Below are 25,703 nucleotides of genomic sequence, written 5' to 3'. Positions count from 1 at the left end.
AATTGCACGTCTCTTTCCTTCTGTTGCATTTAATACTTTAGTGGCAATTACAATACACCAAAATGGAGTTTCTTCCATTATATGAATTCATTAAATGTCTCTTTCATCTGCTTAATAGTGCCCCTTTATGGCTTACATTATTCCTCAATAAATAGAATAGAATCGGAGGATGAAACCCTCTTTATTGTCACATACATGCACACAGCAGAGCACACACAGTGATTGGTCCTCTGCATTTAAGCCATCCTAGTACTAGGAGCAGTGGGCAGCTATTGTGCAGCGCCCGTGGAGCAATGGGGAGGGTCAAGGGCACCGCAGCAGGGCCTAGGAGGTGAACTGGGACCTCTCCAAGTAGCAGTCCACTTTCCATATTTCAAGTCTGTTCGGGGACTTGAACCAGCGACCCTACGATTCCCAGTCAAGCCCCTACTGACTGAGCCACTGCTGGACAAACACAGTACAAATACAGTATCTCCACACTTCTCTCCAGACTGAATGAATACCCTAAAGTTGCGTCTACAATGTCAGCAAAAGAGCAATACCGGCCTTTTCTTCATGTCCTCCCCTGTCTCTCACCCTTTCCTGTCCACTTTTTAGCGGTGCTCCTCTCACCTCCTAAAAATCGTTTTTATTTCACCCAGACCCCAAAAAAAATTGGCACTATTTGAATTTGTATGTCGACATTAGCATCGTGAAAGGGTTGTGTTATGTTCCCTAAATCTCTATCCCGGTTCTCTTGGGAGCATTGAACATAAAAACAAGGTAATGGTGTTGAGAAACTCTCATCCCATTTCCAGTTGACTCGGATGAGAGCCTATCCTCCCAGCGTGGGCTTGCTATAAAATGCAACAGGTAACACCTTTAATCCAAACTTTTAAAAGGCTTTTATAGCAGCCGCACCGGGTTAAGCTCATCTCCTACTCATGATGTTAATGTCACACATTCCAGACCATAATACTTGAAGACTCCAGGGGCAGAGATAATTATATCCGAAGCAGGAAATAGCAGCGGGGCAGAGGGCAAGCGTATAGACCTGTTAGAGAATGGCTGAAATGAAGTGGTGTTGAGTCCCCTGCTGTTTCCTGTGTTTCCTCGTTTATTCCCTGCAACCTTTGTCCTGCTCATCTTTTTCCGAGAAGCAGAGGGAGAGGGGTCGAGTCTTCAAGCTGTTAACTGTCTAATAATGCTATTAATATGATAGGTGCAGATTTATGAGTTAGAGGAGGATGTTTGAGATGATACTCCCCCACAGAGGGAGCTGCATTCAAAATGGTTTAAATACCTTTAAACCACTCTTGATTGGTTTGACCCGTTCTGGTTTCTTGAGAAGGCCATTAACTCAACAAGTGGAGAAAAATGAGAGGGAAATATGCTCTGATATGCTGGAATGAGCTGCCACCAAGCCTCCCCAGAGCCACTAGAGGAATCCCTCAGACAGACAAGATAGACGGCTTCTATTGAAGCTGTGACGTTCAATCACAATTATCCCAATTAAAATTAAACTGGAGATAAACAGTGGAAAAAATGGAAGGAATGCACTGTAAAATGATACTAAACCAAAATGGGAGACCCGGACAATGATCAGTCGGTTTGTCTTGTTATTAAGTGCTGCAGGGATTGTTTTGTAGGCCAACCCAGAAATTAGCATAGTGGTGGTTTACCCGGCAACAGCCAATTGGGATCTTTTCATTGGATTACTGCAAAAACTAAGATCACTGGCAAAGATTATGATACTCACAGGTTTCGTTTCGCAGGAACATGTCGACAAATGAAAAGTCTTAACTAACTTTATTTTGAAAATCTAGTAAAAAAAAAAACCCATTCAATAGATTTTTGAAAAGAGGAAACCAGAGGTGATAAAATGCTGACTCATTCCCGCAGCACTCTGTTGACCCTCTGCGGAACTCCGGTGATTGTCCAATCATAACCCAGCAACCACGGTGCCGTCGTACGGTTAGAGCGATACACCTTACAGGAAGTGTGTGGTTGTCTTCACAGACTCACAAGAAGTGAAGTAAAGACTGACCTTATCTGTGACGGCTGACCCACAGGAAGTGCTTTGTCCTCGTAGAAGCGCCTCATGGCGAACCTGTCCAACGCCTGGTCAGCACTGCACGGCACAGAACGAGACTTTTTGTTATTATTTGCCATACTTCAGCGCAGAACAGCCTGTGTTCTGGAAGTCATGCATATTTTCCCGAAAGTTAGAGATTTAGAAAATATCCCCTGGCCTTCATCAATTACAAAGCAGCATTAAATCCTCCTGGCTCCCTCCCACCTATTAACATCTGGTTGTGTTAAAGATTGATGACATTTTCTTCTTCTCAGTGCCAGAGAAATAAGCTGGATTGTTTTGCCATAATAATCACAACGGTGTTTAATAAGTCCCAGACCTCCAGGCCTTTCTGTGATTGATTCATTTTCCTGTCCTTATAAGACCTTCTGAGGAGGAGATTCATGGCACCAATGCAGTTAAAATTCCATTTTTTAAATATTGGTTCTTTACCTCTGCTAATCAAGCTCTTCTACAGTCAATAAAATGTGATGCTGAGTTTCAACAAGGTGTCGGATGTGTCTGTTGGTGGTTTGTACCTTGCGGATATGTTGCTGTAGTGCATGTACGCAGCCACCACCACGCCCGTTCGTCCTCGGTTCCCCTGTGACACAAAAAGGAGAAACGTATTATTTCAACTTATTTGAGAATGTAATAATTTCAGGGTGGATAAAAAGATCTCTGTATTACTCACAAACAAACACAGGAACAAATAAATGCTCCGTTAAATAGCTTGAAATCCCTCTGCTTGTGTAAAGTGACTGCTAGGACTCCAAAAGGCAACAAGTACAGCAAGATGGGATGGATTAAATAACCATAAGAATGTATGTTGATTTTGGAAGTTCAGCAGCCATATGCAGACCCTCACCCTACTTTGCTTTCCATTTTTTTTCTCCAAAATCCAAACTTTTCCTTCCTAAATCTTTGTCATTCTCCTAAATTCACTATCAGTTACCATCATCAGATAATGCCTAACTGCTAGTTAAAACAACTTGTAATACAAGACACTCATTTCCTCCCAGCTTCACCTTGTTGTGTAGCACCACCACGTTGCGGGGGTCTCCATTGAGCCACGTGTCGATGGCCTTGCACATGCTGCAGATCTTATCCAGCGCCGGTGCATGGTGGTCCGGCCAGCCAAACTCCAGAACCTGAAGGGATTAAAAAAAAAGGATCCAAAGTTATTTTAAGTTTAAACTTCTCTCAAACAAGAGCTCGCTTGATAGTGTGTGTCTCGACTAGAGCTTCAACCAGTTAAACAAATAATGTTTTCAACCCCTCAGAGATTTACTGGACCTTTAAAGATGGGAACTGGGATGGACAAGGTTTTAGAGACAATTTGCAGCTCTATTCTTGATTCAAGCAACACAGAGGCTGAGGTGTGTGTACCTTTGGGTTTAACTTGGAAAGGTCGCTCCTCCACTCACTCAGGTTGAGGATCTGAAATCCAAGAGAGACAAATATAAACACTTCAAATCACAAAGAAATGCATTCCTCAAAGTCCCAATACAGAGTCACATTTGTGCAATAAATAAATAGCATTCAGTCCAAAAACTCTCAAGCGATTCAGTCATGTTTTCTGGCTCCTCTTGGTTGGGTGGGGTTCCTCACCAGATAGTGCTCCCCGTGTTTGGACCGCAGCATGGTCGCCACCTCCTTGAGGTTGGTGGTGTAGCTGCGTTCCTCGGCGCCGGCGGGGAAACACACGGAGATGATCCTCTCCGTGATGTAGACCAGGTCCACCTCATAGCTCTCCTCCATGGCCTGGACCACACTCTGAATCCTGGAGGGTGGGGGGGGGATGGGTGGGGGGGGACAGATGGTACCAATGTTCAGCCTTGTTACAGCTGCTGTGAGAACATCTCTCTCTGATTTCTCTCGTGGACTAACAGATTCAAAGTAATCAAATGTAAACTCCCGCAGCTCACTCCTATATTTCTTGGAGAGGAAAAGATATACAATTCCTGACTGGCTGTTGACACGACCTCTGATGATAATATGCAATCTATTTCACCGGCCAAACAGCGATCCTGTTTATTGGCCGGTGAGCACGCAGTAAAGCCCTGCATGAAGAATATGTGGAATGATAATTTACATTCCAAGAAAAAGGGGGAGATATTTAGCATTTCATCAAGTACAGTTGAATTAAAGATCAAAATGGATTCAACTTCACAAAGGTTGCAGAATGTGTCTCCCTTTTTGTCCAAACAATCTGCATCTATAATAATAACAGTAGTTTGTCTCACCCCGACTGCTTTCGCCTTATCTCCACACTCTTGCAGGACCTCGTGGATCCCTGCAGAAACACACACAGATATGATGCAGAGGGGGAGGGGGGTGGGGGGGAGAAAAGGATTCATAAGCAAACTGCGTCTGGTAACGATGAGGATGTTATTGAATTACAATCTGACATAACGTGTTAAAGGAAAGAGCGATCACAGAAGCGACACTGAAGCTGAGGAGGAGGAATACAAAAGGATTAAATAGGACAAGCGGGAGGAATAAAGCAACAGAGGAAGAAGAGGAGATGAAGAGGACAATAACAAAGGAAGATGATGGGAGAGAAGAGGAAAAAGATAGATGATGATGAGGAGGAGAAAACGAAAGAGTAGAGGAGTAATAGCTGATGGAAAAAGAACAGGAAATAGTGGGATTAGAGGGGGAAAGAAAGTAAAGTAACTAAAGAGGAGGAAGAAGAAGAATTACAAGAAGGATATTGAGGAGGGAAAAGAGTAAAACAACATCCGGACTCAAGCAGACACTTTAATTATCCCTTCCTGTACCTAGTTATTTACTGGGGATATAGCAGCAGTCGGGCTGTTTTACTGTGACAGGCCTGCAGAGGGAAATGTTGCTAAATCCGCCGTACTGTTGAGGAATCGCTGCATTATAGATGCTGGCTCTTCCTCCTACTGCCCAGAGGAGGAAGAGGGAGCCGTCGTACGAGCGAGAGGGACAGCCGAATTTATCTCCTCCACTTTTTCTCCCACAAACTGTGATCTTTATGCTCAAGCGGTGATGTTCTCTAATCGTGGAAGCAAGGTTAAACACACAGCTCAGAGCTCCATATTGGTTCTCACACATGAAGCTAACCCCCCCCCCCACCACAGACAAACACCCCACCCCCACCCCCCACCCAAGAGCCAAAAATGGGAAGCATAATTCTCCGTGATTTGACAGGAAGCAGATGCTAGGCGGACCGCGGACGCTGGTGTTAGCGAAATGAAACAGGCTGTTCACATGGGGCCGAGGGGGGTGTTACGCCGGCACGTTTCACAGCGATGAACAATCTGTTGTCTTGTAGCGACACGGGTACTTGAACGCCTCATGAAAGTTAATTCAGCATGTCATTTTCAAATGGACTTGGGGTTGTATTTGTCCATTGCATAGGCTATTATCATTACCCTCCATGAGCACATTTCTTGGACAGTTTTTTATATTTCTGCACAAATTCACTTTTTTCTAAACCCTGCACTGCTTTCTCTTGTATTTTTGGATCTACTGTACATATTTCTATTAAATTATTTTATACTTTTATTGTCTATTCTTTTGTTTTCAGTTATTTTTAATATTATTCTTAATTCATTTTACCTTTTATTTTACCCGTTTATGTAATGCACCAATTCACCAAAATAAATGCATTGTTTCTCCTGATTCTGATTCAATGAGACTTGTATACAGTATAACCCTCATATAGTGCTTTGAAGAACATAATTAAATACATACACATGAACTCATTTGTACTTACTTTAGTCGCTTAACTTAACAAACTAATTTAACCCCAATCCTAAATATTTTCCTTAGCTGAACCAAGTTCTCCTGTTGCCCCAAACTGTTCTACCCTTCCACAGGCGCACTGATCCTCTCTTGCTGCTAAACATTGGTAAAAAAACACAACTTTATCAAAAGAAAAAATGAAGGAAATATAAAGATTAGCCTGTTTTATCAAACATATCACCAGGAAGACCATGTGGTGTGATCGAATGCTCCAGAAACTCATGGACCTTATTAATGGGTTTCGGTTAAAACAAAATACACATATGCGCACGAGTCAACACTTTCACCTCCAGGGTTAAACCAATTATATAATATTTAGCAGAATGATTGACTTCCTGTGTGGGAGGGGCCTACCTTGCCGAACAGGAACCCCGTGCTCCACCTCCAGGATGAACGCAGGTGGCTGAAAGGTCTTCGAATTGAGCTACCCAGAGGCATGGCTAACAGTCTCTATGTTTCACTATTCAGAATATAAGATTAAAGAAATGTCCTCATGACAGAAGAAGATGCCAGACTTCATCAGCGATTCTATAAAGCACCATCTTCTCTTCTTCCCTCTGGATTGTCTTCCTCTCCTGCTCCCTCTCGCCCACTCTGTTGTCTGGAAGCACTCCTCCCTCGCTCTCATTATCTCTCATTATTTGGGACTCCCTCCCACAGCCTCTCTCGTGTTCCTGACTCCCTTTTTTTCCCAAGCTGTGTGTTTGTGGACTCTATGAGTGTACTGTATGTTTGTGTGTGTCTGCTGCACATGTGTTTGACCACAGTTACCCTTCACGCTATCGAAGCGTTACAAAGCACGGAACATGAAATGGAAACTACTTTTTCTCCCTAATCCATTGTTGGATTTCTTTTTTGATTATGCAGTTAAATGAAAACTGTAGTGAAATTGGAAAACTGCATTCAGAAAAGGTCATTAAAGGACATAAAGGTCAAATATCATACAATACTTATAATTGCTGGCCACTCATTGGCATTTTAATTGCATTCCCATAGTTGTAATACATAATAAAGCCATAAGATGCATTATAATCCCATATTTCATGCAAAATAATCATTTGAAATAAGTTTATAATGCATTATAGCTTCCAAATAATTGTCAGTAAGTGAACACAAACTATAAATGAATGTGTGTGTGCTTCATCCTATCCTGAGCCACAAACTGACTTCAAAATGCCCCACAGTGCCCCAATTATGGTCACAGTGCGGCATTTGAACTGACAACCACCATGGATGTGTCCTAAATGGACAGACAAACATTCCATCAGCACCCGGTCAGCTTTTACCAGGAGCCGAATTATCAACAGAAGTCTCCCCCTCACATAAACAGAAAGATCAAAGGGGTTAAAACACCGACTAAAGGAGTTTTAACCCCAAATCGGTGTTTTTCCTCACACTAAGAACCCTTCTCTTCTCTTTTCTTCGTGTGAAGTCACAGGCTGTGAATTAATCCCAGCACAGACCGGTGTACAGAAACTAATCTATGTTTATAATCTGGCTCTGAATCATCCCCGCAACTTCTGCTGCCGATCTAAACAACCTGACGCCAACACTGACTCACCATCGTGACTCACAAAAGAAGAAGAAGAAGAAGATGATGATGAAGAACAGGGAAGCTTTTATCTGTAGAATAAATGTTGCTTCTGGTTTCATGAAAGGAAAACAAAGACACGAGCGCCCTTTAATCTTAAAACATCTTTGCCTTTGTGACGCTTTTAAAGATTCTCTTTGCATGCCTGGCGGTTCTCCCCTCTCCTATTTTTCTGGAATTCTTGGAAACCCACCGCCCGTGCCCGCACCTTCAATGCTTTTAGAGATGTCAAGCTGAACATGCCGGGTGCCGGGCCGGGCCTTGGCAGCGGCCCCTGGCACAGAACCCACTCCATTTACAGTGAACTGGCAGCAACAGACTCATTATGTAAGGTATGCAGAATCTGACTTTACACTGGCACCAAACAGAGACACGGTTAAACCATTTCCCTCAGGTCACCTGGATTCAATCAGGGAAGTGTATATAATACTCATGGCCTTCCTCATTGGTCACTTTTATTCCTATTTTTGAGCTCTAATTTCAGGTGTCTTAATGCACTTTTATTCAACTACAAATTCAACTACTGGTATTTTATTTTTAATTTATTGACATTTTATGCGCATTTTCATTTCTAATGAACTTTATTTTGAAAGGAAATATTGTACTTTTTACCTATAATCAAACAACTCTGATACATTTTCAGATTTACCTACAAAATACAAATATAATATACTAACATTTATATTGTTAAGATACTCAACAGTAAACCAATTACAATTCAAACGCACACTAATGCAAAAGTAATCCAGTAATCTAATAGTATTCTGGAAAATGGCATTCTGCATAATGAGTCATTTTGGTAGTATATTTTGTAAGGTGCAGTACTAATATTAGAGTATTTTTGGGGGTATTTCTTATTTTACTTATGACTGTTTTTCCTGATTATTTATTATATATAATTCATAGATTGCACAAGAACACCCAAATGTATGCGTAAAAGTGCGTGCACATACATTTGGCCTTACAGAGGACTCTGAGATTTGTCTCCAGGCGCTTTGCTGAATGATAACAGGTATGAATGAACAGCATCTAAAGCATGTCTCGTGGCATTAACACTGAGAAAGAAGAGGTGTTACTCACCGGTGTATCTACATGCTTTAATGCCAGCTGAGGAGTGGGAGGCTGGAGAGAGAAGTGAGACAGAGTCAGAGAGTTAGTCATTGTTTCTCTCACAGCGAGGGAGGAAACAACATGGTGAGGCGAAAAGGATGAGGGAGAGAGAGAGAGAGAGAGAGAGAGGGGAGAGGATAAATCTGGCTGTCCGTTCAATTGTGTGTCAGTTTAAAACACACGGGAGTCCAAACTCAATCCGGATGAATATTGTAATTATATGTTTTACCATATTTCATTATTAGGAATTCAATGCGTTTTTTTTATTGCAATTTTCTATTTAAATCAAGCTCGACTTGCTGGATTTGTTCAGTGCTTTCACGATCTAGTAAATTATAACTTGAATTATAGCAATGTCCATTTATGAAATTCAGGGGAATGTTCACAAATGTCTTGGCGACGAATCCTATAGGAGAGAGGCATAGATGTAAGAGTGGAAAGAAAGTATGGAACAGAGACAGAGAGAAAGTAGTTGCCTCTCCACACACACTCACAGACACACACACACAGCTTGACAGTGATCCATGTGTTAAGGAAAATCTCCTAACTGAGTTAAGTACAGCGTCTTAGGCTCTATAAACAAACCCGGGGACTGTTTAACAAGCTGCTGCAGTGCTTTAAAACGGCCAGCGTCCAATGTAAATAAGTGAAAAGTAGTTACTGTGGCCCGGAATGTTCCTAATTTGGTCCTATCATCCGCAGTTAATCTTAGAAAACACAGAACAGAATGCCACTTTTTACTGCGTAGAAATCAGGAGAATGATCAAATTGCTTTCCCCGCTGCTTTTCTAATCATGTCCGGCGATTTGCTGAGCATGCATTCTGTATGGAAAGTGAACGAGCGCTCCCGTTTCAAGCTCATTAAAGAGAGAATGACTCGAGCCTCTGTGTTGCAGTGCGTACACTTTGTCTTGTAAAGTAGCAGCCCCTAGAGGAAAGGAGAATAACCACTTTGACTGCTGCTCAGTGTCTGCCCACTGCTATTCTGAGGAGCATTTGAATAGCATCCAAATCCAACCTCATCAGTCCTTAGAATACTTCTATTCTGCGGCTGCTTTGTCACAAATCGATACTGCAAACTGATTTTTGAGTATGTAATAAATACCTGCGTACAAAACACACATTAAGTGTTCAGAATGAGGGTTTTACTTCGAGCAGGGATACTTTATAACCTGTCCCAAGATCTAAAAATTGAATGAATAGAATGAAAGCTACATTTTTCCTCCAGAAGTGGGGAAGATTTATGACTGATTTATATCTGTTGTTTTACATTTTTCCACTTATCATCAGCTGGCAATGAAGCCTTGGAACGCAACGAAGCGGCATCGGCGGTGAAGTAGAACCTGCTATGGAGTAACATTCGAACAATGCCAAAGATTTAACATTTTAAGGAACAAATGTAGGAAGTGTTGGATTTGCAGTTAGAAGAAGGTTTATTGCTAAGCTGGTTATTTGAATTGGTATGCAAGGGTCAAGAACATAATATAGAACAGAGAAATTACAAAGAATATCAAAGATATACTCTGAAGAATATAGTGTGTACATATTACAGCAGGAAGCTGTACAGTGTTGTGCAAAACTGTAGCGCCTTGGGTCATTAGAAAAATGAATGTGTTTCGTTCTGTTTGCCCAGAGAAATCTTAAAGAGGTAGATGTTGAGTAACAGTCAGCGAAAAAATGGTCTGTATAACTACAGATTATATCGGGCCCTTTTAATCCTCACAGGAACATTTCTATTTGCTATTTGTGCGTTTTTTAAATTTGAAAAGTTTGGTTGTTAGATATAATTCCTTTTTTTTAAATGATATATATTACTTTAGATCTCAGTAGCTGTGAGGTGAGAAGAATACTTGATTTTCTTTCCTGCGGATACCTTTTTCTGTAAGCTCTAAAAGAAACAGCTGCCTCTGACATCATCACCATCAAATCCCTATCCGCTCCACAGCTGACATGTCGGGCTTGGTTTGCACTGACAGGATTTTTCTTGTGGGAAAAGGAGGAAGCTCTTATGGTTATAGCCTCTGACCTTTGACCTCTCAGCGCTCCCTGTGTGTGGTTCTGCCACAATCCCAGGGAGAATCATTGCATGACGAAGGGGGATTTCAAAGGCCCTTTAAATACCATCTAATTTCACACACACACACACTGCAATGACACACACACACACTCACCGGCTCATTGTTGGTCGTTATCTGACATGATGTGGTCACCTGTAAAGGGAGAAACAGAGAAATCGTGAGTAACGCGACAAAACGATCATCTCTGAAGTACTTTTAAAAACACTACTGTTTAAAGTGCGTCTATTTTTCTGTAGCAGCAGAAAGCAGGAGACGTCTCCTCCTGAGTGTTTCCTCCTGAATGCCTGAGTATTCCCCAAATCACCCTCTGCAGAACAGAAATAGCCCCTGCCTCATAAAGAAGCCTCTTTTAACTGTTCCTCAGTGTGGGAAACATGTCCCGGAAAAATCACACTTGGCACTGATTCATATTGAGAGGGAATGCTTCCTGTAAAAGTAGGAGCAACTGTTAAACCACGCCGTCGGTTCACACACGGGTTGAAGCATTTAGCTATGTCTCTTTAATTCTTATGCATGATGTTTCTGACGGTGTGACATTTTGCGTTTGTGTGACCATCTTTCCTACATGCAATGATGCCTTAAAAAGATGGAATAAGCACAGTACACTTCCATAAATTGCCTATATGTTATCACAACCACACAAATCCCATCAGGGCTGTTTAATTTCCTTAATGAATGGCTTCTTCTGTAGACAAATCTCCAAAAATGATGACAGAAATATATCATTACGCATCCAATGTTGTCAACAAGCACAAATCTTTACAGCACCTTTCATTTGCTAGGATATAAGATGAAGAAAAGACAACAATTCTTCTTTTCTTTCCTTGAAAATCGATTCAAACGAATATTAGATGATCAGAATAGTTGCAGATGAGTCAACTAATTCTTTAATCTTGGGTATATTTAGCGAGCCTGGCTATAACATCAACTACCCTTTCCTATTGATCGCACTTTGCATATTCCATACAGAGTTTACAAAAGCAATATTTGAATTAAACAGCCTATTAATCACACACAATGACACAGTCACAGCTATGCTATTACTGCTCTGTGATACAATTCCATATAGTGATCTTGAGGTACACATTAATGATAAGTTAAGGTGTTGTATTTTTAAATATAATCATCCAAAAGTGTTCATATCTGTGTATTAGCATGATAAACAAAGCACACTGTTGTAGTAGCCCTGATCTCAGGTGTCCATTGAGGTATTTCTAGTGATAGTACTGCTTTTTTTTTTAACAACAAATACAACTGGGTGGCACTCCAGTACTACAGCCTGTTGCCAGAGCTCTTAGCAACAGCATCACTTGTCCTCTAATAATACTATCACCTCAGAATTAGAGCGGTATTGACTTCCTCGTGTTCCGATGTAGCATCTTTAAATAGCGGGTTGCTTTGATACTCAACACATTTCACTCATAGTGTCCATGGCAGTGTGGCTCCCAATAGTCTGTGCACAGCAAACGCTGATTAGGATGCACAAACAGGGCCTCTGCGGCGCGCTGATAGACTTCCATTTGATTGTATTTACTTTAGTGTGCACGACAAACATGCACGTGGGAGCGCACGGACGGATGTTTACGAGCGGAGAGATGACAGCGCGCTATCAGAAGACTACAGGCTCGGGCGGGAAGGAAGCGGCTGTAATTAGTTTGCTCTGGGAAAACAAAAGACTCATTGACTTTGTAATGCTATCATGAAGCGTGTCAGAATACAGGAGCGGGATAGCATCGCAGCAGAACAGATCCAGGGCATGCTGATATGTGATGGCATCAGGCCACAAGCTGAGCTGTGGCCTCCTTCAGCTGACCAACAGTGTGAGTGGGATATTTTAAGAGGGGCCCCAACATGTGTGTGCCAAGAGCTGCAACCATTGACAGAAAAACAATGACCAACTTTATGTGTGTGTGTCATTTGGCATGCAAAAATGGCACGAAATGAACGTGTCCTGCTCTCTTCTGTACTTTTGTTCTGTACTGAAAATATTAAGCTTAGAATGACTATCAAGGTATTTAATCAGGGTTTATTGCCAAACAAGGAATTAGCTTTGGTGTATAATAGTGCATACATGAGTACTTTAAAGACACAGAGAGGAGTTAAAGAAGTACATCTAGAACTATTAAAAAAGTAATATCATAAAAATACATCAAATAAAAAGACTATGACAAATTACTTTCATTAAATTGACTTTGAGACATTTTCTCACTATTTTCTGGTTATTATATTTAGCAAAAAATCATTAATGACTCTGAGAAATAAAAAGCAGATTAATCCTATTTTTGTGGAACAATCACAGCAGCTCTGGTTTCAGACAGAGGGTGAAAAGAAAAACAGGCAGTATGAGAAACATAAAGAGCTTTTTGGACATTAAAGCATGTCCCAGTAGAGACACTACAACAAATATGAACCTGAGCATCATTGGGCCCAAATACAATCACCTTCATCTAATAGATTTGACCTTAAAAGCCAACATTTCAAAAATCCCCCCCAAGGTATGCAGAAACTATTGAGTAAAGATTTGACGACCAAATGTATTCTGGGTCGAACACTCAGCGGCCTAAATGACGGATTCATATCCAGCACACTTGGACTTTATCCTTGTTTGTGTATACGTATCGAGGAGCACATCGAGGAGGTCTTCATTTTGAATCGCCTGGTTAATAAAGTGAATGAGTAACAACTGTTGCAGCTGTGAGAGCTACAGGGAAGTGGATAAAACCAGAGTGAATGATATCATGTTCAGCTTTTGTTGGAAGCACATGAAAGTTGCTCGTATACCAGTAAGCCAGGAGCCAGTCGACTCACGCTCGATCTTTACAGTTCCTGCGCTACCTGGGGCCGTGGCTGACATTCATATATCAGTGTTGGCGGTCCCGGTGGCCCCGGGGCCTCGTAGCAAGAGCATCTGCCTTTTATTTACAGCTGACAGCGCCTGTTCTGTGCGCTGTACTGTAGCATACGCCTGCAAATGTCCTGATGATGACTCCCTCCAGTATTGATGTGAAGGTCACAGGGTTGTAGTAATGACTCTGAGTTTCAGATGCTACTGTGTGTTTAAAAACAAGCAGCTGGTTGGAAAAACACCTTAAGATTCTACCTTAAGTATCACACTTAAGGCTTACATTGTCTTCAGATAAGGGACTTGTCATCAAACTCTCTTAATAGGTTTTCTTAGTTAAGGACTAACTATTTTTACTGCATTATAAGTGGTTTCACAGCTGTAAAATGGGCTTCTTAAGTGTTTTATGCAGCAGTTTTACGGGATTCCCTAAGTGTAAGGCCAAGATAAAGTCTTACATTCTAAGAGAAAGGTGTAACCAGCCACTGATTCACTTTAGAAACATTTTCATGGAATCAGACACACTCCTTGTTGACATCACATCACATTTTAAGCTATGCGGTCATGACAGCCGGAGCAGCAGACAGAGAGAAATCACAGACTTCTTAATCTCACATTCCTTCAAACAACGTGTCTCTAAAATCCGCATCGCCACGCAACCAAGTGAGAGAACAACAGCTACCCTGATTCATCCATATATGGTGGGTGCAGCTGGATGGCGGACTTATACAGGATTCACGTGGTCTCTTCCAGCTCAGACGGATAAAAGTGGAGGGATTTCAGAGAGGCCCTGCCACACGCTTCAGCAACAGAAGTGTGGGACGTTTTTTGCGACTGAATATCCTAAATCAGGATCATTGACCTTTTTTCTGTGGCCTCTGAATGAGTCTCCCCAATCCCTTGCCACCAAGTGAACCAGTAGACCACAAGGAAAGCTCTGCAACATTGAGTGAAAGACAATCAAAGTGGCTTTTGAAACAGGGAGCTTATAATCTCATCGAGTCACGAGGGGCGTCTGGGAAGGCACTGAACTAGAACAAGGAGTCAAGCGAGCCACCGGGGGGGCCCCTGGTGCAATTTCAAGCCAGCCAAGAAGCCTCGTTAGGGGGGCAAGCGGAGGTGAGCTGAGGCGGGACGTTGTTGAATTACCCGCAGCAAAGGTCAAATGTCTCAGGTGAGTCTCGGCGACTTCACGGAGCTTCCCTCCTTTGTCTTGATCTCGTCCCCCTTCACAATAAGAGCGCAGATCAGCCAGAGCTTTAATGATTTAGCAAAAAGTGCCGCTCAGGTACTCATGTGGGTTTATATGGAAATTGAAAAGGAGAATATCAAAGCAGGACTCTGGAGCCTGGTCCACTGAGTTGAATCGTTGTATAATGAGTTAACGTGACGCTGTATAAGTAGCACATGTGATGAATCCACGCCAAGCAGGCTGGACCAAGCATCCGCTGAAAACTAAGCAAGAAGAGGACTGGCTTGCTCAGCAAAATGACACAAAGCTTGCATTGATTGTTGTTGTTCTACTTCAAGAAAATGCACAAAAAACATTTTGGGGTCAACCTTGTTGTTCTTTTTCTAAAGCTCTCACATTGGGCTGCAGTTTTCCCGTAGATGTATGCCCCTTAACCCTCCGACATAGCATTATCACTTGGATCTTACTTTTATTTCAGCCCAATTGATGGGAGAATGCATGTTTGCAACTGTGCATAAATCATCATTGGCTCCAATAAATAAGCCCGCCATTGGTCCAACCACACTCAAAATTCCTCAAGCACTCCTCCTGCCCACACAAGAGCCACTGCCGCGCTGATGGCAGTTTGCCTGAGAAAGTAAATTCTTCACTTTCCAAACGGGGGCCAAATAAGGACTGAAGCTCAAACAGACTCTTTGGAGGGATTTATACATCGGCTGGGTTTCTGTTTAACTTGGAAGGCTAATAAATCCGCGACGGGGAAGAGCCGGTTCCTTCTCTCGCTTTGACATTTTGACATAATGTCAAGTGTGCACCGTGCCACGTTCGACCGAGTGGCAGTGTGTTGTTGGCAAGAGCCCCCCTGGCAGGTTCGAGTGATGTTGTCAGTGGCTGAATAATATCGGATGCGGAATATAAAAAGTTGTTGTAAAAATAATGGCAAAATAAATTAGTCATGCAGAACGCTGCCAAGGAACAATAATGCGTGGGAAAGTTTTACCACTGAAACGCTGTCCATCATTTATAAGAGTCCATCATTCAACGTCTTTTAAAACAGATAATCCACTCCATAAACACATGTCTGGTCAGCTCTTTGTCGGATATTTGGAATAACTGACTGTAAAACATGCTTTTACAGGCTGGGCTCGCCCATGAAGGTCCGAATGCTGTTTCAGAGGCTTGTGCGCCCAAACAGGATGGAGAAGGGCTGGTTTGTATACACATGAAGTCTAAATAATAGTTTTTGTAAAGTAGAAAAAAAGAATCCACGCCAGCTGTTTTTCCACTGGTGTCCATCAACACCCGGTAGCACAACACAAACAAAGTCTTCACCGCTGCATGAAAACCATCCTGTCAAACAAATGACAGGACGGTGACTGGATGGAAAGAACACGTTTGAAATCCACCAAGCAACGAGTTCCCATCTAAATCTTTTTTCATATGAGAACAAAATCACTACCACATGGTTAACACGCCATAAATAAGCATAAATATCGGCCGACGGGCACAAGCGTTTGCTTCCACCCTAAATGGTTCGGACAAAAAATACCACAACACACACGGGGTTGTACACTACGAGATTCATCGGAGTGGATTGCCTTATTATTCCAGCTATTTTGATTGCCTGGGAGCTCCGATTTGGGTCCAACAAGGGGTCTGACACTGTTTGACCTTCTAACCAACATGCCGATGTCAGGTTTGCGGCCCAAAAGAACTTCATCAAGTGGATGCGAAAGAGGCCAAAGACCATGGATCACTGAGATATTTGGTCAGGGTCAAGCCACAGTGAGTGGTGAGTGGGCTCTGGCTTGGCTGCTTCAGCAACATAACTGCGAGCTACAGACGACAAAATACCCCATTAAACAAGGGAGTGATGGATATCAGATGTGCAACTGTGGCTCACTTTGGACACAGGTTGCAAACTTTCGATTGTAAAAGCTCAAAATAATCTCATAAAGGTCATTTTAAATCGTGCGAGAGGTGGGTAACATTTCAAACCCAACACCTGAGTGGGTACTGGATCGTGGGAAACGAGCAGTTCTTTAAAGGCGAGTCTTTCATGGAAGTTGAAAGCATGTTTTCATCATTACTGGATAGCGCCGATGTTGGACGCTGCTGATGGGTCGGTTCCGGAGAGCCTTTTGCCTATCAGTTCCTGCTTAATTAGGGGTGGCTGCAGGATGCTTTCTGTCATTCCACCACTAATAGCACGGTGAAGCCAGATTGGAGAAACAACGCCAAGCCAAAATCAATGGTATACACAGGGAGAGCGCAAAAAAAATATAGGCTTTCTAGAACACAAGATGCTCAAAAGGATTCAGCTGCAATTACTTCTATGGAAGCCTTCATTTATGCATGTCGGCACTTTCCTATATCTGAGAGCAGTTTGAGTCACCTTGCACTGAAATGTCCTTTTAATCTAAACTAGCTTTTTAGTGTTTCACTTGCCAGTCTGTCACTAATTGACAGAAATAAGTTAGTGGGTACGCTGAGCCCTGGCCTCTTGTGTGGTTGCATTTTAAATGCCATCCTCCCTGGTCAGTGCTGCTTTTATAACCCTTACCGGCACATACTTTGGAGCTCACGCAGCTTGAGTTTTCACAGCCTCCCTTTTTGTTTGTGTTTTCCTGAAGCCTACAGAGGAATATCTTAACATTCAATCTGAAAAACAAATGCGCGACATATCAAAACAAATATCCGCACAAACACGTGAGAGGAATTTCTATTTGGCAATCACAGTTCAAAGGTATCTTCTTTGCTCCCTTTCAAGATGATTTCCTGCGATTTATAGGATGATTTTCTCAAGATTTTTCTAAAGGCAGCCAAGGATTCACTTCTGTGATGTGTCAAAAAGATGAACTGCCTTGAGGTATTTTATTAAGGAATGGGAGAGACGAATGTAAGAGACGAATAGTTCAAGAGGGAAAGATCTAGGTGTCGTCCAATGAGCATCGCTCAGAGAACATCTCCGTGTTATGAGGCACGAGGGAGACATGAGTAAGGGCGGTTTAACAGGCTTTCTGGGCAAGGTGGAGAAAGTGGTAGTGCATTTTCCCTCAAGACTTATGGCATATGAAAAACGAGATGCCAGGGCAACAAAATCAGATTCAAGGTTGTGTAATGTATTCAAATCAAATTCAAAATGCGCCACAAGAAAACTGTGCAGCATTAAAAGAAAGACTTTAATTCTGGTGGCGTAATAAAACCGCATTCCTTCCCGTTGTTTTGACTCTGGGGTGGGAGACAGGACATACAAGTCTGGTGACCTCTTGACCATTCATGTTTAACTGCCACCCGCGTGTTAGCTCAAGGTCAGAGGTGAGTGATTGCCATCATCAGTCTGCATCCTCTCTCAAAGGTGTCAGAAAGAAAAAGTGTGAGAAAAAAGCCAAGGATCATGGAAAACACTGTCCTTGACCAACTGCTCCGCTTTATCTCCTGTAACGCCGGAGCAGATGCGAGGCAATCTGAGGCTGAGAGGGTAAACACGTGTTTGCCTGCTGTGTTGACCAGTTGCTCCGCGTCTCCCTGCCTGGCTCTTGCCGCCACAAATCACTTCTCGTCGGGTCATGAAAGGCTGCCGAGCCTCAAGCAGCAACTCAAATGAACTCTGTCCGTCCCGTTCCCGTGGGAGAAACGTTCCCATGTCAGACTACATGACATCCACAAGAATCCCTATTTGTTGGGGTTACAAAACGCCTGCTTCAGCAGATTTTCTATGAACTAAAACTGCACACAATCCTGACTGAGGTACATGTAAAAGCCCAAAAGAATGCAACGGACTAGAAATTCAGAAAACAAAAGCATACAACAGATGGAATACACTGCAAAAAATAAACGCTCTCTCTCCCAGATGCCTTACCTGCACGGCGGTGCAACTTTTTCTCACGCTCTCTGTCCCCCTCTGCCTTGTTTCTACTACTGCTTTTGCTCCCAGCCTTCAGACCCCCCTCCAGGAGAGAAAGAGAGCAAGAGAGGGAGTACCAAATACAGACACTTTCCTCCTCCTCCTCCTCCTCCTCCTCCTCCTCCTCCTCCACCCCTCTCGCTCAAAACAACAGCAGTAATCCCAAACGCGTGCCAGAGAGCTACTGAACTCGATTCTGTGTTTATGTGTGCGCGCATGTGGATGTCTGTGCAGCCTCTGGACTGGACCAGGATACACTCCTTTGTACTGCTGGCTCTGGTTCCTCCCGTCACCTGCCAAGAAATGTTGAAACACGCTATATAAGGCCAAGAAGCGGCTTGGGGCTCCTTAAGATTCTGGTACCAAAAAACGAGAGAGCAAAAGCCGTCCGGGGGCAGACAGAAACTGTATCCCTCCCTCGGTCTGTAGTCCTCTCTCTCTGTCTCTATCTCCTCCCTCCTTTTCCTCACAGCCCTCTCTGTTGACGCATGCTTGACAGGGAGCTAGAGGGAGAAAGCTACGTAGCTAGAAAGACTTAGTTTTCTTCTTGCCAACACTTGTCTTAATTCAAATTGACCAATATTGCTTCTACTCTGGTGTAATATTGTGTACGTTGAAACTTATTTCATGCGGTATTTACATTTGAATGCTCACATATACTCATTAAGTTTGTATATTGTAGTCCTAATATATTGTAAATTCAGTCGTATGTACTTCTTCTTTGTTAATGTATATCATTTCATTAGAAATATGACATATTTATAGATTTTTCCAATAGGTTCTATTCCTGTTGTCATTATGACTTTGCAATTTCTGCATTACCAGTTCCCAGTTGCTAGCTTGCTAAATTGTTAGCCTCTGTTGCTTCTAGGCCCCCCTTGACACCAAAAGTGACATTTACAACTCATAAAGACATTAGAGGCAGCAGAGTGACTTTGTGGAGGACTGTTATTGGAGTTTCCCAAAGCATTTAGAGTCTAGTGTTATGTGAAATACAAACGCTCTAATTATTACATATCATGTCATGAGAAAATCTGGATGTTCCACAGAGCCACGATTACTTTTGCCATTATGCCTTTATTTAACTTAACTTCTCAAGTTACGTTTTAAAGGCTGCATTAAAACGGATGAACACAATAAAGTGGTAGTAGCAGAACAACGTTGCATCTTGGGAAGGAACCCTCGAAGGCAACACTTGTTTTGGAGGTCTGTCATTTTTTCGTGCAATTAAAACACCGAATCTAAGAGTTGAGAAGAAAAGCTGCAAAGCTGTACTTCAGACTTGATCTACTATCTATAAGGAAGCACAGGAAAGCTCTTCTCAATGCTCAGCAGCGGGACCCGAGATCCCTCTTTTCTGAAATGCTTGGGAGGGAAAGATTTGCCAGTCTCCCGTTGGGATTTTAGCACCCGGGGTGAACTCGGCTCTTGACCTCCAGACAAGAACTGAGTTAAATTAGGCCATCAGTCATCTGCTAGCACCCGGTTATTAGGCCTCCCGTACGGTTTGTCTGCCAGCTCTATCTCCCGACTGCCGCGCTGCATCTATACCGCTGAAGGGCGTCGCTATGGAGACGTGCTGTGATGGCTCTTTGATGTGACGCGTTTGCGCCGGGGAAACAGACCTGCCTCTGTGAACGGCTGCTGAGGAATGAGGAGGCCTGGCCCCCGTGAATGTGTGTGTTTGTGCGCCCACGTGTGTGTCTCATCATTTTCTCTCCCCCCCCTTCACCCTCACCCCCGTCCTCTCGCTGTCTTGTTCTACCTTGTTTCACTTTCATGCTTGGATAGTTACTCCCTTTTCCATGCCAACATTCTTGAACGCACCTCATCCCAGCTACTATGCACGTCTTACTGTGTTTTTGGTCTTGCTCGCTGCACTTTCTCCCTTTGGAAGATAATGAAGCAGATGAAAAAATAAAGAACCTTAGAAGGACCTGTAAAACACCACTGGCACGGAGACTGTGTAGTGGAGTTATTTTAACATTTTGGTCGCTTCAAAATGCATTTTTCAGCATTTGGTAGTTCTTTCCTTTACAAGTGTGTGTTCCTTCTGGTTAAAAACAACCAAGATGGCCAAAAACTAAGATGGCAACAGCAGGAATGTAGTTCATTTCACTGTCTTGCTTCAATAATTAAACCATTCATTAAGAAAAGCCTTCAAAACAATAGTCCACAAACCAATGACTTCACTGCGATTACTTCTAAATACAGTCTATGGTTTCTAACACTCAATACACATGTTTGATATCCGCTAAAGCACACATGTCAAGTACATAAATAGTCACAAGTTCTACAGTAAGTAGTAAAACGGGGTTACTCCTGAAATATTAAAGAGCTCCTGGGTTGCACTTTATAGAGCATGTAATTTGCCTGAGCTCTAATTAAAGGCCTCTCCCAGTTTTCACACGTGCACACATGTTCGGATGTGGATTTAAATGTTAGGATGCCAGGATTAAACAGACCAGACCTCAAAACACTTGACCCTTTACATTCTGCACTGGAGGAGGCCCGGCTTAGCTGGAGTCAGGCTGAGACGAGCTTGGAATGTGCGTGATTTGACTCAAAGAAGAAAATGGGGTTTTTTTGGTTTTCTCTGTGACAGTAAAAGTCTGCTGTTGCAGGTGAAGACTTTCCCTCTTCTAAAATGCTTAGCTGGTTCTAGCGCATCACTGCTTTTGTTATGTAAGCTGCGAGCGAGCTCGGCTTGACAGAGGGGGATTTTGGGCTAGTCGAGATGAAATGGGATGTCTGAGTCTCCTCGCTGCAACAATATCCTCTGGATTTTCTTTTTGCATGACAAAGGAACTATTGAATCAACTAAAAATAGAAACTCAGCATGTGACTGGGTTGCCAAATCTGCTTCAAAACATTGAAAACCTTTGAGAGAACGAAGTGCATTTCTCAGTTCATTGAAGTATTAAGAACTTTTTCTTTAGCACACTGGTTTTAGTTATTGATTAAGAGATGTAATTATTACTGTCACTTCTTTTTGATATTTAAAGACAATAGTTACATAACCCAACTGCCCGGCCTTTCCACTATCTAATGACTTCCGAAGATTACTCTGAACAATGCACAAGAGTTGAGGAGAATTACACTCAGAGTCTCCACCTGACAGACTGAAGTTTAAATAGGTCAACAGGAATACGCTCCTTTGGTTTGAAATGTGTCTCAATGCCCTCTGTTATTTTATCCTTGCGTCTGTGACTCACTTCCTGGTCCGAATGTTTCACCCCTAGTGCTGCTCCAAGATCTGTAAACATCTACAACCACAGGAAGTGGAAAAGCCTGAGTACGACAGCACTTTGTTCAGCTCCAGCTGACTGCAGCAAAAGTAAACAAGTCGTGAGATTTTTTTAATTGCCTGATGAACACAAAAACGTGTTGAAAACAGTGAGTGCTGTGGAAGGATGGATGCAGATAGAAAATGGTCCCCGGGGCCTGAGAAGAACCGGGGGTAAATATCAGGAATTCATTGCCTGGTCCAAGTTTTCCCAGCTGACCTTTAATGTTTTTATTCGACTAGAATCAAACTGTTGTTTCCATTGCCTCTTGCTGTTTTACATTTGCCTTTTTACCTTTTTCTAGTATTTTTCCAGTAGAGTTCTGGGAAGCCAGCAGGTCTCCTCTATCTTGTCTAGTTTGTGGTGCACAACCCACCTAGCTTCCAATGTTTTTCAATACTTTTATGCAGAGTGCAAGACAGAGCTAGACAAAATATCAGAAAACAGACGTTTTCCAGTCCAGCAGTGGCTCAGTCAGTCCAGCAGTGGCTCAGTCAGTCCAGCAGTGGCTCAGTCAGTAGGGGCTTGACTGCGTAGGGTCGCCGGTTCAAGTCCCCGAACAGACTTGAAATATGGAAAGTGGACTGCTACTTGGAGAGGTCTCAGTTCACCTCCTAGGCCCTGCTGTGGTGCCCTTGAGCAAGGCACCGGACACCTCCAATCCCCCCTCCCCATTGCTCCCTACGATAGCTGCCCACTGCTCCTAGCACTAGGGTGGGTTAAATGCAGAGGACCAATTTCACTGTGTGCGCTCTGCTGTGTGCATGTGTGTGACTCAGATTCTATCTATCTTTTCCAGTTCAATTTGTCTTGTGGCTGAGGTAGAATTGCAGCAGGAAAAAATGATGGCATGTCCGACTGCACCATGTTGTACTTAAGACACGGAGGATTTTCTAAAATGCAGCCAAGGAATGACAAATACACCGTCCAGCACTGTCGTTTACAAGTGGAATACTCAAAACTTCTTCCCTCGCTTGTTTAGTCCAACCCCACCATTCCCCTTCGGCCCTGCCTCGCCTTGCCAAACCTCCCATGTGTGTTCCAAGCCGCCAGCCCAAAAGAAAAGCAGAAACCACTGCAGCGGCATTCCAGAGCTTCCTCCAAGACATGGCAGGGATAAATCACAAGGAATAAGTAAGCCATGTTTCCATGCTGCGCTATCCAGTCAACACAAGTAAACATGATCCCTTGCACACACGCATAGCCCCGAATTTTGGGTGGAAATACTGGATTCTGATTGGTTTCTGCCATTGAGGAAGACAAGGTGTTCACAAAAATCTAAAGTAAACACTAATTACAGCCTACATTCTATGGGATTACTTCAAAAACAAAGACGTGTTTTAGCACCAGGGCTTCGTCTGGAATTCACCGTTACAATTTAAGCATTGTATTGCTTAAAATAGACAGAGTCACGATCCACCTCAACGTACGCAACCGCAACTACTGCATTAAGGTCCGTCTCCAAGACGATCTGGGTTAAGAACTCATTTGAAGCCCATCTAGAACATCTCCAAAAAAAGACGTTCACTCAAAGATGTTTGTGGTTGTAGAGAAAGGAAAACAGAAAATGAATGGTCTCCAAATACTATGCTATACTTTCAATACCTCTCCGAGTTGCTACACCCCTGCACGCCCACTCGCCTTCTCAGGTCAGCTGATCACCTGCTCCTGAATGTGCCTAAAAGTTAAAGCTCAAAGCCCCTAAACTGGGCCCCCCCCCCCCTAAATATGAATAAACACACATGTGTGTCTCTCATCATATGTTAAGAACATTTACGTTTATCACAGACATTAAAATCTGAACAGGCTCCATTAAAAGGCCGTAAAAACACAGAGATGCTGCATAAAACGTGACGACACGAAGCTTTGGAACAACTGTGTTTTAATGTCCCGGTTACTACACCGAAAGGGAAGTGGAGGTTTTTTTCACGCCTACACCGAAACACTGGCGACGACTTCGTGGTGCTTGATGACAAATTTACGGTTCAAGGTCAGCGTGGAGCCGGCTGAAGGAAAGCATCTCGCTCTGCCTAAATCCACACGCGTGTTTGCACAGAGACTTTCATTTTCCTGAACTTTTACGACCTGAAACAATGAGCCGTACTGTTTCCTGTTTATTTTTAAATCGAGGGGTCATTTCACTGGAAGGAGCCAACACAAATGTTTGGTCTCGAGTAAACCAATTTAGGGATTAGCACATTAGCAAATAAGGATTAGGGAAATGGTGCCAAAGCTGTAACTTTTTAACCTAATTAAACTCAATTTCATCAGTTCTTCTCCTCCCAGACACAAAGCATTCCCTGTCCTGTGTCCGTCACCACCAGAATGAATGACTCATGACTCTGGTTTTCCTGATTATTCCCCCAATTGCCACCACAAATGGCTTTGCCTGATTTAAGAGCTATTTGGGATTTTTCTTTTTCGGAACACGCAGCTTTTGTTCCTACGGTAATATTTGGGTAGAGGAATGGTTTCTGGCCATCTAAAAGAGTAGAGGGACGTTTGTAACGTTTCTCCACACAAGTCACAACTAAAACCACTGAGAGTAGCCTTGTTAAGCTCTGAAACCTCCACCCTTTCCCTGCCTTTTCTCCATCATTCATTCCTCCTTTCCATTTACTCTACACATGCATTCTTCCCCTTTGCTCTGCAGATTGGGATCAAATGGTGGTGGTGAGACTATGAAGAAGTTGTGATTCAATGCAAGGAAAGCACTGATATACTTCATGTTGCTGAATGATGCTGTACTCTCTCGGTTGGAATCCTCTGCGTTTACAACCCCATGTGCCAGCGGCCTCATCAATTGAATGGGAGCGATTGATTTTGGGCAAATGGGCCATAGGAATTTCAAAATAAAGGCGCAACGTGAAAATGATGTTCTGTTACAATGTTTTCAACTGCATTGGAGTCGTATGTTAACGTCTGTGATCATATATCGATGTTTCAAGAGAGAAATATTAACTTTAAGAACCAAAATACAGCTGCTTTTTGAACAATATAGAGACAAACAATTACCAAGGTCACGTGTGCCTACAGAACCAGTATAAACTCAGTAAGAATAAGGAGTGGAAGATTATTGTCTTACCTTAACTTCACATTTTCTGTGAAGTGACAACTTGCACGCTGGAAGACAAGAGACACAGTTAGGTTAACAGAGAAGAGCACACCTGGATGAACAGAAAAAGACACACACAATCTCTAGTTTAGACCAACGCAGGAGTACAAATCAATTTAAGAGAGCACAAAGTCACTTTTCAGAAGTCACTGGTTGTCAATTGCGGTTGAGAATGTCATGCACTGTGTCTTTGCTGAATGTGCTGCAAAGGAAACAAGGTCAGCTCCATCCGGACTAACATGCTGTGGTGCTGCCCCCAAGTGGCCACATAAAGCAAACATCCATCCATACATTAGTGTTTTTTTCTCCTTTAGAACCTTTAGAAAGAGGTGTAAAATGTTCAGACAACATGAAACGCCTGGATTATCCTCAGTAGAAATAGGACTTTGATCAAATATTGATGTCATAATGAGAAACAGAGAAAGGGCGGACCTCTAGGTGTGAAAAGAGTGCGTACAGGTAGGAGAGTTGACCCCCCACACCTGCTCTGTAGGTGGTCCCCAGGTGGTGGGGGGTGTTTTTTCACGTGTGAGCAGAAGTGACGACGGTGTTGGTGCAGGAATGTTCCGGGTGGTCTCAGAGAGAGAAGCTAGAAAAGCACTCCGGTTCATTTATGCAGGCCGGTGTAATGGTGATGAGCGCTTGGTCAGTGTGTATGTGTGTGTGTGTGTGTGTGTGTGTGTGTGTGTGTGTGTGTGTGTGTGTGTGTGTGTGTGTGTGTGTGTGTGTGTGTGTGTCGAGCTGATTGGTA

At 42.9% G+C, this 25,703-nt stretch overlaps 1 protein-coding gene across 17 annotated transcripts in view; it reads right to left on the bottom strand.

The window, feature by feature from the left end:
* tns1a (tensin 1a) overlaps positions 1-25,703 on the bottom strand; it is a 73,019-nt gene that overhangs the window by 28,484 nt on the left and 18,832 nt on the right. For 12 of the 17 annotated variants that reach the window (XM_063877691.1, XM_063877700.1, XM_063877701.1 and 9 more), the window contains exons 3-11: positions 24,923-24,960; positions 10,703-10,741; positions 8,502-8,543; positions 4,300-4,349; positions 3,665-3,836; positions 3,443-3,493; positions 3,082-3,204; positions 2,593-2,657; positions 2,027-2,110 (exon numbers count right to left, since the gene is read on the bottom strand). In XM_063877691.1, the coding sequence (XP_063733761.1) occupies positions 2,027-2,110; positions 2,593-2,657; positions 3,082-3,204; positions 3,443-3,493; positions 3,665-3,836; positions 4,300-4,349; positions 8,502-8,543; positions 10,703-10,741; positions 24,923-24,960 (664 nt within the window). Of the gene's footprint in view, positions 1-2,026; positions 2,111-2,592; positions 2,658-3,081; positions 3,205-3,442; positions 3,494-3,664; positions 3,837-4,299; positions 4,350-6,184; positions 6,396-8,501; positions 8,544-10,702; positions 10,742-18,505; positions 18,615-24,922; positions 24,961-25,703 lie in introns of those variants that run through there. The other 5 variants (XM_063877697.1, XM_063877690.1, XM_063877696.1 and 2 more) reach the window with 5 other exon arrangements.

The sequence above is a fragment of the Eleginops maclovinus genome, chromosome 24 (genome assembly GCF_036324505.1).
Source record: "Eleginops maclovinus isolate JMC-PN-2008 ecotype Puerto Natales chromosome 24, JC_Emac_rtc_rv5, whole genome shotgun sequence".
NCBI lineage: Eukaryota > Metazoa > Chordata > Actinopteri > Perciformes > Eleginopidae > Eleginops > Eleginops maclovinus.
This window is presented reverse-complemented; position numbering and strand designations above follow the sequence as displayed.